At 41.4% G+C, this 15,712-nt stretch overlaps 1 protein-coding gene across 6 annotated transcripts; it reads left to right on the top strand.

Annotated features, from left to right (window-relative positions):
- Nucleotides 1-3,318: 3,318 nt before the first annotated feature.
- Nucleotides 3,319-15,354, top strand: LOC118509732 (zwei Ig domain protein zig-8-like). 6 transcript variants are annotated; one of them, XM_036050857.1, is made up of 9 exons: nt 3,319-3,520; nt 4,162-5,384; nt 8,495-8,703; nt 9,322-9,399; nt 9,527-9,659; nt 9,760-9,879; nt 10,046-10,148; nt 10,285-10,382; nt 12,382-15,354. In XM_036050857.1, exons 2-9 carry the CDS (start codon nt 5,321-5,323, stop codon nt 12,576-12,578), a joined length of 1,002 nt encoding a protein of 333 aa, XP_035906750.1. In that variant the 5' UTR covers nt 3,319-3,520; nt 4,162-5,320; the 3' UTR covers nt 12,579-15,354. The 6 variants fall into 6 exon arrangements, with proteins under 6 accessions (XP_035906750.1, XP_035906752.1, XP_035906751.1 ...); XM_036050859.1 differs by having other exon boundaries at nt 3,943-5,384; XM_036050858.1 differs by having other exon boundaries at nt 3,867-5,384.
- Nucleotides 15,355-15,712: the final 358 nt, after the last annotated feature.

Here is a 15,712-nt window from a genome sequence, read left to right as displayed (position 1 = left end):
ATCACTAACAACGGGGAAAATGTGATGCCGAAGGTTGATTTGGGATATTTGGGATGCGTGCGAGAGAGTGTGTGCAGAATAGCCAACGCTACGGTTGGTTTGAATTTTGCGCCACATAGTTGAACCGTGTTGCCGAAAAGCATGAAATAAATATCCAATTACATGCTTGAAGTAGGGCCGTAATTTTCTTCGGTTTTCGAAATCGCACACGTCAATCGGCTTGTGAACGAAACCTTGGTTCGATTCCGATTCCGAATTCCGAAGCCACCGATCGAAAGGTCAAATGGATGTGTATGCTGGATGTGTGGAAGGTCTTTAAATATTGTATCATGTCCGGACTAAATTACAATAAAATGCAAAAAAAATTATTTGTGTATATAAATCCGAATGACCTTGCTCGAATATTTGACTAGAACTCTCTAAATCGAGAAATTGGCATCAAGATTTTCTAATAGGCTCTAACTTAGACCGAGCAGAGAGCTTGAAACTTGACATAGGCTTAATCTCTAACGATCGCATTAAGGTTGCCTAGCATAAACTAGATACAATTTCTTCCGTCAGCGCAAACCTATAGAAAAGATGCCTGTAAGTAATAGTCTACGAACTGACACTCATTTTTGCCTGATTATAAATGTGTCTGTGTTTTTAAGAAATCGTATGGAATATGTACAATTTATCATTCAAAAAAACGCTTCTTATCCATCAACGTCGTTAGATTATTTAATTTCTCTATAAAAAAACGAATACGGAGAGAACATAGCACAGTCAGTCAAAATGAAAATCTTTGTGACAAAGTAAATTAGTATTTGAAAAGTCCGTCCTCTAGTAAGAGTAACGATGCTGATGGGATTTGAACGCGGTCCTACCATGTGAAGTGTTGCCTCGATCACCAGACCACCCTGTGTATCGTAAAAAGGATACCCCTTGAAGGGTGTCATTCTCTGTTTAGAAGAAGGATACTATTTAACAGAACGCCCAGTTTAATGGACGTATATCTTTGGAATTGTAATAAAAATTCGGTTTAAAATGCTATAAACCATGAATCGTAGAAAGAAAAATAATAAAATAGGCTGATCGTGTACAACAATAGTTCAAAAACATTATTTATGCTGTTTGTGCTTCTGTTATAAATTTCATCTTATTACATTCAAACTTAATAAAAAGATCCGAATTACATGAAAATCGGTTGTAGCTAAACCACAGGTTAACTTAACTTATCCACAGCTATAATACCTATTTCTTCGTTATGTAATTTTAGAAGGTTTGTTTGAGAGTTTATCCCTTAGAGAACCTTAATCAGCACAACATAGTAACAAGATTGAAAGCATTCAACAACAAAGAGATGTTTTAAATAGAACAAATAGAATCTCTTGAAGACATTCGTATCATGCTCAAACCACAACAAGTCGTGGGCTGGCACCCTATCTCGATCCCCATTCGTAATCTAATCCACCCGTAGCAACCGAAGAAACAATGTTGGAATGCTACATGAAAATTCAAATCCAAATAAATTCCCAACCCATGTTTTCTTCTAGTTTTAAATTAATTTGTAATGAAAAGACACAGTTGCCCGGTTGTAAAGCTTGCCATTGAAGAACTGCTTGCTAACAGCAACCATACACGGAGGAATTATTTGAAAAACCGACCTATACGCTCTTGAAACATCCTCTCTCCCAGCATGCTCAAGCTTGTTGTGGTTTCTTTCAAGCAGTTTCCATGTGCGTTTTTTTTTTGCTCTCGTTCAGATAAACACACAAAGATAAGAAAACTGTCTCCGTTAAACAAGCTGTCAGTGAGACAGGCAGAGAGCTGAGGTTGCACAAAAAAAAAAACTGCAACTGCAACATTGTTCCAGTTAAGCGCACGCCGTACGCCAACAGTCGGTTGAACATTGCACGAGACACTGTTCACGAGCCATTGCTGTGTTGCAAAATTTATCCACCCTTGCTCTGTTTGATTGTGTTGCTCCAAGGAAGAATTCAGCACCAAAAATTGGCTGCTCGTGTGTTTTGTTTTTGCTGGCGACCATTCAAAAGTAATTGCTAACTCCATCCATGTCGTGGAGAGTTGCGTAGCGATAAAGGAATGTATCGCTGACATGCACAAGATGGCATTGAAAACTAACATATGTGAGCTTTTTCATAACTTTAAAAATTTGCTAAAAAAACAGAATTCTAGCTACAAAAACTAGCGATATTAAAATGCCCATTATTTCTAACCTTTTTGCAGCTTGCTAGCTCGTTTTTGTCAACCGTATGGATGTCCGGCCGTCCCCTTGTGGCAGGTATGTGGTTCTCTAATTTGATGTATGCGATAAATTAATGATGAAAAATAAGGACCCTCAAGCGACGGTGGACGATTGGTCACCATTGAGTCCACGCACGAGTGGGCTCATTATGAGCACCGATCGTGAATGAATCGCAATCGGACTAATTATAAATGACAGTCAATTCATCCCATCCATCATGGCACACGGACGCTTATCTGACATTCGATCCAGAATCTCTCGGTCCGTGGTCTTTAAATGTGCACTCGAACCGAGCTGTGGGAGAGAAAGAGAGAGAAAAAGAGGGCTACATACTAAACGTAATTGAAATGTTTATTTCAGCTCTGTTTGGTAGGTTTTCATGTGAACGTGGGTATAAATAATATTTTTTTACACATCCCACTCGACTCTTGTTGACATGAAGTTGATTGAAGTTGGATATGATAATTATTCGTAAATCGTTTTAAATACAGTTGCAAGAAGTGTTGTGGGATCATTTTCATCGGACGTAATATGAGAACTCTATAGCAGTACGGTGGAATAGTGTGCGAATAGGTCTTTCAACAATCATATGCCGACGAGCAACGCTTCTAGTAGCTCATTATCATAAACTAACAGACGGTGATTAACGGTGAGTTGGGGTGTAATTTGCTCAAAAACCGCGCAGAAAATAATTTCAGCAAAAGTTTTAAAATTAACTTAATGTGTTGCAAAATTCGTAGAACTCTTAAAACCTTAAATGCTCCCCATTAATACGCAAACTTATTAGCTATTAATGTAAGCAAGAAAAATAAAAAAAACCATCCACGTCCGCTACGGGCTCTCTCCGTTAAGTAACTCGTGGGTGACCGGACTGAGTGCCCTTCAGAGAAACACACTCGCTTGCGGTACAAAACACCGGGCGTCTCCATGTGCTCTCCAGACTCCAGAAATTCACCGCGAAGAGAAATTGTAACTAACCAAACCAAAGGAGACGCACCGAGCCGAATCTGCTGGTGTCCTATTTCATTAGAATAATAAAGATCAAATAAAAGAGCAGAGAAGAGAGCGAGAGCACGTGCTCTCAGAGCGAATCTTTGGGAGCGTCATCTGGCTCACGGTTTGCAGCAAGAATTGGCAACACAGGATGCAACACATCTCACGAATAATGACATTCGGGATTCAGTTTCTTGCGAACGTCCGTTTGATGCTATCGTGTTTACTGCGTGCGGTTCGGCAACAAGGAATATCCCATCTTCCCTGCGTATAGCGTGGGTGAGTGCGTTACGCCATGAGAGGAATACGTTTTGTGTCGTGGCTGTTTGTTTAAGCGCGCGTGAAAAAATCCGTCGATAATGGATTGTGAGCATACTAATGAATCAATCGATCGGGAGTGGATAGCTACTGGTTGACGCGCGTCCTCTGGCCAACTTCATGAAAGGTGTTGGAGTCGAGCCAACGTGTCGGACGGGTTGAAGGATTACAGTGAAAATAAGGAGTTTAAATTTTAGTTCCGAAAGAAAAAAGTGATTTTAAAAAAGAATTAATTAAAATGGAAATTTGTTTTCAAGTAATCAGGACGAAAGCGAAAATAATAAATTCTATCGTCAAATTCACTTAGACACACTCCACCGACATATTCGAAGTGGTGATGTTTGGTGAGTGATAAAATATTAACGAAATTAGCGTGTCATTAGCTTCCCCAGTATCAATCCTAATGGCACTCGACTTAAGCCACCGAAATCACTTTCATGTGGTGTGAAAATTCAGTGTGTGTGTGTCTATGTGTGTGGGTCTGTGTAACAATTGCGGCACTTTTCCTGTGCTGATGCTTATTGGCACATGTAACAGATTACCAGATTCTGCCCTCGTGCCAGATCGTGCGTCTGATTATATTATCGTTCTGTAATCCCCAGCCATTATCTGCGAAGCAACAATTTATCCCAAAGATGAGATAAAACACTGCGAACACGAACCAGCAGCAACTTCCAGCAACATGCTGCCCGAGGAATAAATGAAAAGTTGCACAACGCCGCACAGCCGCTCGGTGTGTACGCTGACGACGTTTTTCGTGACCATCATTTTGCAGTGTAAAAATGTGCCATCCGGTTGACGTCGTAAAAATTAATTAAAAGTTAAATTAAACCTATCGTTGCCTCGCGCAGGCCGCCCGGCTCCGCCTGCCCGGTACCGCCTGCCCGCTTCGACGCACGGCACGGCTAAAAGCACAATGCATTTCATGTAATGAGATTGCTGCCGTTGCTGTAGCTGCATCCGTTCCGGAAAACCACTTGTATGCTGGATCGTCCGTTACCTCGACAGACGAGCCCGGCCTGTGTGTGTGTGTAACTGTGTGTGTTTGTGCAGTGTCTGGTCGTGTTGGCCGTGGTCGGATGAATGGTTCGTCGCGCGTTCGATGGTCGTTGGTGGCTTTCGGTGGCTTGCCAGTGTGCGTGAGCGTGCTGCAGTGAGCTAGGATCGTGCGGTGCGCAATTCCCTAACCCCGGAATCGCTGTACGGGCAGTGATAAATATGCGTGACCCTTGTGGCCCTCAACCAGGAGAAACTGGTCGGTTCGGTGGTGCGGCGAGCGAGCGACGGCGGCATCGGCAGCAGGCGTTGTCTGCGGTGAAAAAGAGTGAGCATAATTTAGCGCTGTTGGTGACACCCGTGGCGTGGTTTGTTTGTGTGCGCAAGGTACGGAAAAGCCCGCCAACCGGGTACGGGCGTGTTAGTGTGCACCTCGGTAAAACATCACACCCGCCCGTGCGTTCCGTGGCAGGTCAGGCTTAGCTTCTCTGAAGAAGGTACGCCCTGCAGGCGGTACGGTGACTCGGCGCGAATCCGGACGGAAGGATATTACCGAAACCACCAACTCATATTAAACAACGAAACGAGTCAGCCCAGGAGTTTAGCGTTACCCTCACCCTGACCCCATCGTGCGAAACCTCCGCGATCCTGCCACATTTCCTGGAAGTCATCAACCAGGGGCGGATAGTTTTGGACAGTGTTGTTTGCGAGCAGCGGGCCGCATTTATCAAACCATTTATGTGCAGTGCGAAGTAATTAGTGAAGATGTTCAATCAATTGCTCTTCTATGTTGGAGTCTACATACTACTGTTGCAAAGCAGAATTGAAGGTAAGTGTCGGAGTGGTAAGCACAAACAGAAACACGGTCGTCACCAAAACAACAAGCAAACTTTTATTTAATCCTAAATTTACGACTGGTTGCGGGCAGGCATTGGGGGTCTTTTTATGTATTTTTGTTACGTTCGTGATGCCCGCGGAAGTACCCGCGAAGAAGGGCCAGTTGTTGCTGTGCCGGGCTCAGGTGTATTTTAAACAGGGTGTGCACAGTCGAAGGACGCAATTTGATTGGCAAAAGCAACACCACCAAGAGAGAAGCATAAAATCGTGAAGTACTGTGCGTTTGACAGTTACATTGAAGCTGTAAAATTCAAGGCGATGTAAACGGCGTAATTCTCACGACAACACAGTTTTTACAGCAATGGAGTTTAGATTGTTGCTATAAAACGTTTAGCGAAAAGAGGATGTGGAACGTTGCAAACATATAAAATCTTTAACTGAATGTTCAACTAAGAGCACGAATAGAGCAACTGTAAAATGCTTGTTACTATACCTTAAAAAGCTACTAAATTGAAAATAGTTAACGTCTTTTTAAGTACGCAATTGAATTATTGTTAATTTTTTGACGGCCGTGTAAAGACCGGCACCGCTGGTCCCTCCACCACTTGATCGTTCCAAGTTTGTTTCTTTCAGCGTTACTATTAAAAATCTTATCATATTTTTTGTTTTTTGTTTAACACCGGCTCTCGCTGTCATCGCGGCTCAATGTCGGATATAATTGTCGAAAGGTAAAGCTGTCGGAAATCTTGTTTGGGAAGGGAGTGAAAATCGGTGAACTTGGAGAAAATAAAGTGAGAAAATACTGAGAAGGCGAAACCAATAAACTGGCCCAAATTCGTTAAATTACCCTTGTAAAGTAGAATAATTAGGTGAATAAAGGTGAACTAAATTTTTGATTCACATTTGGCGTCCTAAAAAATTTGCATTTTTTTACAGTTTTTACCCTGTAGCCAGGGACGATTTTTCCATCCATTTCTTTAGGCCACAAAAAAGGTGTGCTTAACGCAGGTTTTATTATTGTTTATACAAGGACGGGAATCAGAATCAGACCACCTAATGTTATGCCTAAGAAATAAATATGCTCGGTGGCCAAGACGATAATGGTGCTGATCGTCACACAGCAAAGCTGGGGATAAAATCTTATCCAGACCGCCTCGCTGTACGTAGGGCTCAGAAGACTCACAGGAGATCTTTCGATGTTTTAGGGTCAAAGAATAATAACAAAAAATAATGTGACTGATATTCAACGAATCGACTTATTGTTTGAAGAAAACTATTTTGATAAAATCAAGGCCAGAACATATTAGGCAATAAAATAGGTCCATTCAAAGTACTTAAATTATTTTTAAGCAGCTCTTTCTTAAGTTCTGTTCGATTTTGTATAGTTTTTCATTAGCGCTTCGTTGATTCTTGTGTTTTTTTAGCGGGCTGGTGGCACAAATATTATGTGCACTAGACTACTACACTGAAAAGACTGGGCATCAAATTACGTCCGGACTGTCTCCCCGTGCACAGGACTTACCATCCAGTAACGAATAAAATAAGTGAAGGAAGCCAGTAATGGCAAGCCATTTTCCTTCTTCTTCTCCATCTTGGCCAAACGATCTCTTAGGTCATGCCTGCCATTACTGGCTTGCTAGACATAATGATACCACGTAGTTGGATAGTAAGTCCCCACTAAAATATTGCTAATGCATATCCGTTACTTGGTTTTGACTGAATCTACTGTCAGTATTTGAAAAACTCCCTTTTATCAGTATCGAGCGTTACAGTTTCAAAACTGGATAAAAAGTGTTCATCACTTACAATATAAATTCCAATTTTTTCTTGTTCTTCTTTGAAACCACAACCTCGAAAGGTAACGGGCTGTCATTGTTGGCTCTGTTTATTTTTATTTTACCCGTACTTGGAGAGTCAATCCTGCGTGCATTAAGGCGATTGGTATTTGATTGCTATTGGTTATCTAGAAGGCGGCCCAGTGGTGGAAGCGACAACGGCGCTGGTCTTCATACGGCAAGACCGGGGATCTAATCCCATCCGGACCGTTCCCCCGTAGTGAAGGCTGACTACCCAACTACGTGGTATCAATAAGTCACAGTAAGCCAGAAATAGCAGGCATGACCTAAGAGGTCGTTAGGCCAAAGAAGAAGAAGAAGAAGTTATTTAGTATACACGAAAACCCATAAATAGTATTTTCTGGCACAGTGCAGTGCTTTATCTGTGTCAGTAACTTTACCTCTAGGTCAATCACGCTTCAGTCCGTTTCATCGTGAGTTACGTTCCCTAATGAAACTTCAGCGTAGTTAAAAGTAAGTTTACATCAGGAGTTCGGGTTTCATTCGGTACAAACATTTTCAAAAGTAGGGGTATAAAGCAATCATATGAGCTCCAGATTTTTTTTAAAGATCATAGAGAGAATTTGCCTGAACATTAGAAAGACGATTAAAGATATTCAATGCATCAAGTAATTCCAAACCTAAAACACATAAAGTTGTCCCTCTCACTCATGCGCACTCCTGTATATACTGAATCGTCACTTCCGGCTGGAGAGATATTCTTGAGCCGAAGTGTTGTTTTGATCTCAGGAACTTCAAACGTTTTAAATTGATGGTTGATCCGATAGCATCTGACATGAAAGTTCAGAAGAAAACAAGGCAATCATCGAAATACGTCCGACGTTTGAAGCTGGCAGAATGATGCAAGAAGGATCGGTACTAGAAAGAGTAAAATTTCAGCCCTAATGACATACATTTTCTTCGTTCGTCTTCAATATAATGCTGCATTCGTAATCTGGCTCCTTTTATGTGACATTTGACCTCAAAAGCTATGGTAGCAAAAGCGATGATGCTCGTTCGCGTTTTAAGTTGACAATGCCAGCAAATAAAAGCTCGCAAATGTTTAATCCCAAACGTTCCTAATTCATCACATCTTTTTAAAACCAGTTTTTTCTCCCATTTGACCTAAACTCAAAACTCACCAAAAAAGAGCACAAAAACACCCATTCCATGATTGGGTAGCATGTCTTGGGGGCTTAAGGAATGAAGAAAAAAAAAAGCACTCCGACAGAAATCTCATTTTGCTTACGTTTGATACGACTTCCTGCGTTTCCTGTTCGCTGTTCGACTCTTCTTTCTCTCCCTCCTGTTTTTTTTGCAGTTTCCGTCAGCTCAAGCATGATGATGACCACCACGACCGAGGAGTCTGCCGCTTTACAACCGTACTTTGATTTTGACGTGCCCCGCAATCTAACCGTAACCGTGGGTCAGACCGGGTTCTTGCACTGCCGCGTGGAACGTCTTGGGGATAAGGATGTAAGTATTTGTACGAGTAGTATCTGGCGCTGATGCCCCGGCCAGGCCCGGCCAACCCTCCACACACAAGCGCACACATAGTTTTTCGGAACAGCAAACCATTCGCTGCATTGATGGGTGTACGTGCTGGCGCTAGCTTTTGCGGATGATTCATTTCACGTAGATCTGTTTTCCACGTGCTCCAATCGATTATCGTTTCCTGTTGAGCAGCGGTGATGAGGGTAAAATTGGTTTTCGTTCGCAAACATTGTTACACGACGATAGTGATAGAGGATCTTACCTCGGCTACCTGGGATCTGAAGGTTTTGGACTACTTTTTTGTTGTTGTTGGTTGGTTTGCTTGGGAAAATCGTTCACATTCCATCGGCAAACCACATGCCCCGCCCAACGGGACGTGGTAAAGATCAAAAGAAAATTTAGAAAATGATAAATCAGTGCCCATAATGATGGTCAACCATCGAAAACTCTAGCCCATTAGGAGGTTAGTGAGTGATGCTTACTTTACACAAGAATCTGGACATCTGTGTGTTTATAAAATACAGTTAAATTTAAACATAATAATAAAGCAAACGAAGCAATAGTAGCAAAATAACGTCACTTTCCATCCATTTCCTGCAGGTGGCGTGGATCCGCAAACGAGATATACACATACTTACAACCGGAGCTTCAACGTACACCTCGGATCAACGTTTTCAGGTAAGCGGAAAACACGTGCACTGTACGAGCTCATTGAATATTAACGGCACACGGATATAAAAATCATTTCCCTTGCTGCATACGTGCTTGAAAAACTTATTTCCGCCGGGCTTCAACCTCGTTCCAGGTCATCCACCCGGAAGGTTCCGTCAATTGGACGCTGCAGATAAAGTACCCGCAGGTGCGGGACACGGGCGTGTACGAGTGTCAAATTAACACCGAACCGAAAATGTCACTATCTTACCAACTTAACGTTATAGGTAGGTGCGAGCGTGAAAACTTTGTTGCAAAAATTTGTATGAGCTACAAAGCAAAAAAAAAACCCAGCCACTGGTTAACATCACTTTCCGTTCCACACAGAACTGCGGGCAAGAATTCTTGGTCCGGCGGACATATTTGTCAAATCCGATAGCGAAATCACGATGACGTGCGTTATTCAGCAGGGACCACACGAGCTAGGGACTATTTTTTGGTACAAAGGTATGATCCATTTCCTCGTAATCGATGTAATGTAAGGGTGTGTGTGTGTGTGCTGTCCAATTTTATTGCTGAAGACCATTTCTCGCTAAGCAGCTGGCAGTAATTTCATGACATTGCATTACGAGTTAGCAAAACATGTGTTTTCGTTGTTTCGCCCCTCTCGCAGGATCTACGCTCATCGAGCCGATGGCCCAAGAAAATGAACTACATTCTAGTGAAAATCGTAGAATTACTGTCGAAACCGATTGGACAGAAGTTTTGACATCTAGGTAAGGAGGTTTTGCTGCTGTATTTGCTATGTTCCTTTAACACCTGTTTTCTTGCTTTAACCTGAAGAAGCTTATAAATTTCAAAATACATCAAATCTCTTTCTCTCACCCTCTTTTCCGAAATAAATATTGCCAGGTTAAAAATCAAAAGGGTTGTACAAAGCGATACAGGCAACTATACATGCGTTCCAACGATGGCAAAGTCGGCAAGCGTCTATGCCCATGTGATTAGCGGTAAGTAGCACGTAACAATGCCACATACTTCACCGACTCACTGCACACAAAGAGTACACGCAGCTGGCTTTACGTTAAGGGGGATATATTGTTTGTGGTGAAAAGCGGGAAAATAGAAACGATAACATAAGCCCATACGAAGGAATATGAGATTCTTCTCTCCCTGTAATGACGCATTAGCTCACTCTGTGCCTCGCTCGTCTACTTAAGCATATTAAGCATGAAGACACATTGCTGTGCGATGCATACAAAGCACCGTACAAGGTAGCGATTTTACAAACCATAAATCTCTTCACCACTCGAATCGCATCATCATTTCAAATGTGTGTACTGTAGAAGAGACTGGAAATGGTGGAATGGTTTAAAATAAAATGCAGAGCATGGAGAGGAGTTTAAGACTACACTAAGAAATTAAAGAGAATAGCGAATATTGCACCACAACTTCACAGCAAAGAGGAGACTCCTTATAGCTTATTATAAGTAAACATAGCGTCAATATTCAGCAATCAATTGCATTTCGTATTGAAGAACAAACTTCTCCAATTAAAACTACTTCAGGAGCAATATACTAAATGATCACATCGAGTCATTAGAGGCAATCAAATAAATTACTAAAAATCAAACATCAACTTCTTGGTGGTTCTTTCATCTACAAGTGATGTTCACTGAGCTATGTCGTGGAAGTTCAAGTGGCACGGTAGCTATTCATTAGTGAAATTGAATGTCTTTGAGAAGTCACATGAATTTGGAAAATATTAAAAGGAATGTGCATGTCATGCTACAAGCGAATGAGGTGTTTAGGTTGGTCATGTATTCATATCATATCAACACAATCAAAGGTCACCCAAACAATTATTTCTTTAAATGATTTAAAATTACAACTACAAGAGATCCAAATTATGAGAACAATTTTATACTGCCTGCAGGCCTATCTCGATATGGTAAAGAATAGTTTTTCTTTAATGATCAGCGTATTGTAAAGAATTATAAGTCCAATGGTTAGCGATACTCTTTTTATTGCAGCTTGATTCGCCCTATGCCAGAGAATGCCAGCGTTGTCTGGTGGCCCACTAGTTAGGCTTACAAATCTAGACAGGAATGAGCGCAACGAAACTTTCACTCGGTTTACTGTCCATAGCCGATTACTTAGTTTAATGTCCTTACAAGATCGCCGTTCTTTTTTCCAAGAAAAGAAACTGAATCGCCTTAACTCTTATCCAAAATTCCATTGTACCTTGTGTCCTTCAGCAGCAAGATTCCCAGCAGCTAATCCCAGCGAAATGTGTATGGGCCAGGAAATCCGCTACTTCAATCCCTTCAGGCGAAAGCAATGCTTTCCATCTTTCTCCTCAGTTACTCCAAAACCTTCTTCAATGCTTCCTTGATCGATAAATGCTGTTTTGAATTGACCAATGACTGATGCATGATGTCAGGTCAAACAGAAGATACAATACGTTTATGTTTAATTTGACTTTTATAATGCACCTGCATTAAAGAAAATTGTCTTTGACGGCTTCCCTCAAATAATAATCAAATGGTGTCAAATCGCAGATTCTTATTGGCCAAATGACATCAGAATTTCGACTTGATCATTCGATATTCATAAATAGTATGAAAAAGTTGTAAGTTGGCTGTACGGAGAGCCATTCCCTTAAAACCAAATGTCCCCAAGGGAAACTCATCTTCAATTGTTGTGAACAAAACATTCACTTAAAAATGGCGCGATATAGGGCCACTGTTTGTCGGCAACCGTCTCATCTGCTTTATTTGCAAAGAAAAATGATTCAATTTTGTGGCTTTCGACCAACATTCAAACAAAACAGTTACTCTCAATTGTAGTTGCACGTTTTTAACATTAAAAAACATATTTGGCAGATATAAACATTCCATTTAAATCTGACTATTAAATGAAGGACACATTGTCTTGGAATAAATTTCAAGCAATGACGAGTTAGCTACCACCAAAACACCCTATTCAAATCCTTCTCTCCTTTTCCAGGTGAACATCCGGCCGCGATGCAGCACAATGCCGCAGCATCTAGGCAAGTGTCCTGCTCGCTTCTGCTGCTGCTACTGCTGCAAACGACCTGTATCATATGTTTAGGTGAGGTAGCATTAACACGATATTTGCTAGACAAAATCAGACTGATTGGTGGACGGTGGACGGTGAGTGGTGGTGTCGGCGCAGTAAGATGAAGCGACGCATCGTCCTGCATTTGGCAGCAGTAGGCATCAGTTTTGATGCACCATTAATTTCCACCCACTTTTAGCCATTTAAGAGGATACTGTTTTCCAGATGCAGGGATTGGTTAAGTTCAGACGTGAGTACGCATCACTCAACCGGGTTATTATTTCAGCTGTTCTATATGCGAAAGAGGAGAGACGATTTTTATCAAACTGCAGATAGACCGAAGCTGTAGAGTTTGGAAAACCGGATAGCAAAAGTAGTGTAAAAAGTTAAGCGAAATCTCATCTCACACCCATGTAAACCAGGCGCCTGTACGTTGAACGGTTCGAGCTAAACTTCTTCAAGACCTTCAGGACAGTCTCGGAAGGTTTCTGTTGCTGTGGCAGTCGAAAAGAGGGAATGAAACATTGATTGATAGGCCAACTGAACGCGAATCTGTACCTTGTAATAGTGAACTGGTGCTCCGAAACTTCATGGAATCATCACACTCTTTCCTGTAAAAAGTATTATCCTACTCATTTATATGTGTGTTGAGTAAGAATGTGTTGTTCACTCATGAAATCAGTTCACTTTCAACGTTCATCCTCACATATGTACGTCACCTCTATCTAAGTTTCCACCTGCATCGATACCTCTAATTAATTATGAATTGTGTTTTAATAAACAAGCAACAGCGATAACAGGGTAAATCCTCTGCCGAATCACATAAACTAGGGGTTTGACGAAAACGCTTGGCAGGGCCAAGGGCAGTAAGCTGTTTCCCCGTGGAAACCTGCGTGGAAACCTTTTATGAGCCCCATTTTCGCATCGATCCCGTCTCCCGTGGGTGTGAACGGGAAACTTTGATCTCCAACCTCCAGCCCCCCGGTTCGGCTAGTTTCAGGCGTCACATTCCGCCTCCGAATGTGCTCGCTTTGTTAAGACTGTTAATTAATTTGTCATCACATCTTCCGACGCGTCCCGGCCGAAGCGCAGCCACCGTCAGCCATCAGGGTGATCAACGATAATCTTAAGTTTGTTCCAAAGTTAGATCCGGCATTTAAAACAACCCTTTTAGCGGAAGGCTAGTGTCTTGCCAGTAAAGCACTGATTGCCCCTAACCCATTCGGGGTGGGCCAACACTCGGGCACAAAACTTCTCATCGACCGACCGGGCGCATGGTTGATTATTGTTGCATGAGCAAAATAAGCCGCCAAGCGTTCTCGAGGCCACCGGGGAACATTGGTCGGGGATGGGGATTGGAAAATATAGATGGGATGGATTCTGGGTGGGATCACACCAAATCCCACCACACACACACACTCACCTGGGCTGCATCGATCGGTGAACAGCAGCAAATGTTGGCCAACTTTAACTGTACGCTCACAGAACAAACTGAAGCAGAGACGGAAGACCTGTACGATCGGACTCCATCATGACTGCCACTGGTGCTGTTGTGGACCAGGTGCTTTCCGAACCGGTGGCCGGTCTTTTCGCTGTGGGTTATTCTAATCAGTCCAAGCCTACCCGATCCATCTTAACGTGGAAACACCCTTAGGGGAAGAACCGGAAATTATGCAAGATGAACTGTGGGATGGTTTTTATTGCTGGCGAACTGAAGAGCTTGGCCGCTTGCTACAGGATGTGGTTCAACGCTGATGCTGTGTTTTTCTTTTTCCGCCCTTGCTTTGGCTTTCGAGTGACGTACGGTGCGTGTTTTCAGTCATGAGTTTAAAATTTTCCTTCGCTAAATTTATTCATCAATTTGTTAACACTTTAACGCCTTAATATTAAAATTTATAATTTTTAAAATTGAGTGTGAGAACTTTTTTTTACTATGAAAATCGATTAAAGGATCGTTTGCGTGTACATATTGCTGAATTGAACCTACCCTTTATTAACAGCGGAACTTATAAATTGTATTATAATAACACAATTTAAAGGACACACGAACCCGCGTTATCAGTAGCGTAGCACATCATGTCACGAGCAAAATTGAAACACACACACAGTCTCACCCTCTCTCTATCTCTCTCTGTACAGTGCGCAACACTCTGTAGGATGTAGAACGAATGATCGATACAACAATTTGCCTGGAGCAATCATTAGGACAATAGCCGGTTTGATTGTTTTGTTTTCGCCTTTCTTTGCTTCTTCGTATTCTCCATTTTCACCCTTTTACGACACCGAAACGCTCACCGTGCGTTAGTGAACCTTTGACTCGACACGAGGCACAAGTTAATGAAATTTTGCTACACATAATTACACAGGCATTAAATTTAATTTACAGTAGATAAGAGGAATGCTCATTCACTAGCGCTGATTGAAATCGTCCTAATTTGATTGATAGAATGCAACCGAAAGAATGAGTGCGAAGCTGGTAAAGCACACTCTCTCACTTTCTCTTTCTCTCTTCCTCTCTCTAGAGATCGAATTTATTTATATTGATCATTTTGTCAGATGAAGAAGAGAGAGCTTCAATTTTTTTTTTTCTATCAAGTTACATTATTTTTGGATACAAAACTTTTAAAAACTGTTGAAGGAAAATGTTATAGGAATATGTGTTAAGTTAAGAAATTTTGCCAAACTGTTTCGATAAATGTCGTTCTAAATGTTTAGTTTACAATTTTTAAATTAAACAGTAAGGCGATTAATTTCTCAACGACATTCAAACATGTTTTAGAAAAATGAGCTATTGTTTATAAATATAAAGTAAACAAACCAGAAACACTTGTAAAACAAGAAAACTCAATCTTTAAAAGAGAAAATAAAAAAACCGAAATAGAGTTGTTTCGAACTATTTTATTGAGCGTTTAACTGCTTTTCCTTCCAGATGCTACCTATTCAATCTATATCAATCATCCGAAACATATAAAAAATTTTATATGAAAATTCAATTAAATGTAAAATATTAATTGCACATATTTAACTCAATCCAAAACAATCAATTGTGTTAAAAGCTTGAATGCAATAAATCCTTTTCCTCCAACAAGCTACGCTCGCGGCTCTTTTCTTACCTGCGTTGAGTAAAAAACTAAATTCAAACAGTGTTCAGACCAAAAAACGTGAACAGATTTCCTTCTGTTCAGCCAACCCCTTAACCGACACCGGCTGTTATATCCGTTATTAAGCCCGAGTGGATATCTTGCTCGTTTCGCGCCAG

The sequence above is a fragment of the Anopheles stephensi genome, chromosome 3 (genome assembly GCF_013141755.1).
Source record: "Anopheles stephensi strain Indian chromosome 3, UCI_ANSTEP_V1.0, whole genome shotgun sequence".
In the NCBI taxonomy this organism is placed as follows: Eukaryota; Metazoa; Arthropoda; class Insecta; order Diptera; family Culicidae; genus Anopheles; species Anopheles stephensi.
Note: the sequence above shows the minus strand (reverse complement) of the source record. Positions and strands in the feature narration are given on the sequence as shown.

Excerpts from the sequence above, each read along its gene's own strand:
- LOC118509732 (XM_036050857.1), top strand. The coding sequence starts at position 5,321 with ATGTTCAATCAATTGCTCTTCTATGTTGGAGTCTACATACTACTGTTG. Across the intron at positions 5,385-8,494 it reads GTTGCAAAGCAGAATTGAAG|CGTTTCCTGTTCGCTGTTCG; the intron begins GTAAGTGTCGGA and ends TACGACTTCCTG. Across the intron at positions 10,149-10,284 it reads ACAGAAGTTTTGACATCTAG|GTTAAAAATCAAAAGGGTTG; the intron begins GTAAGGAGGTTT and ends AAATATTGCCAG.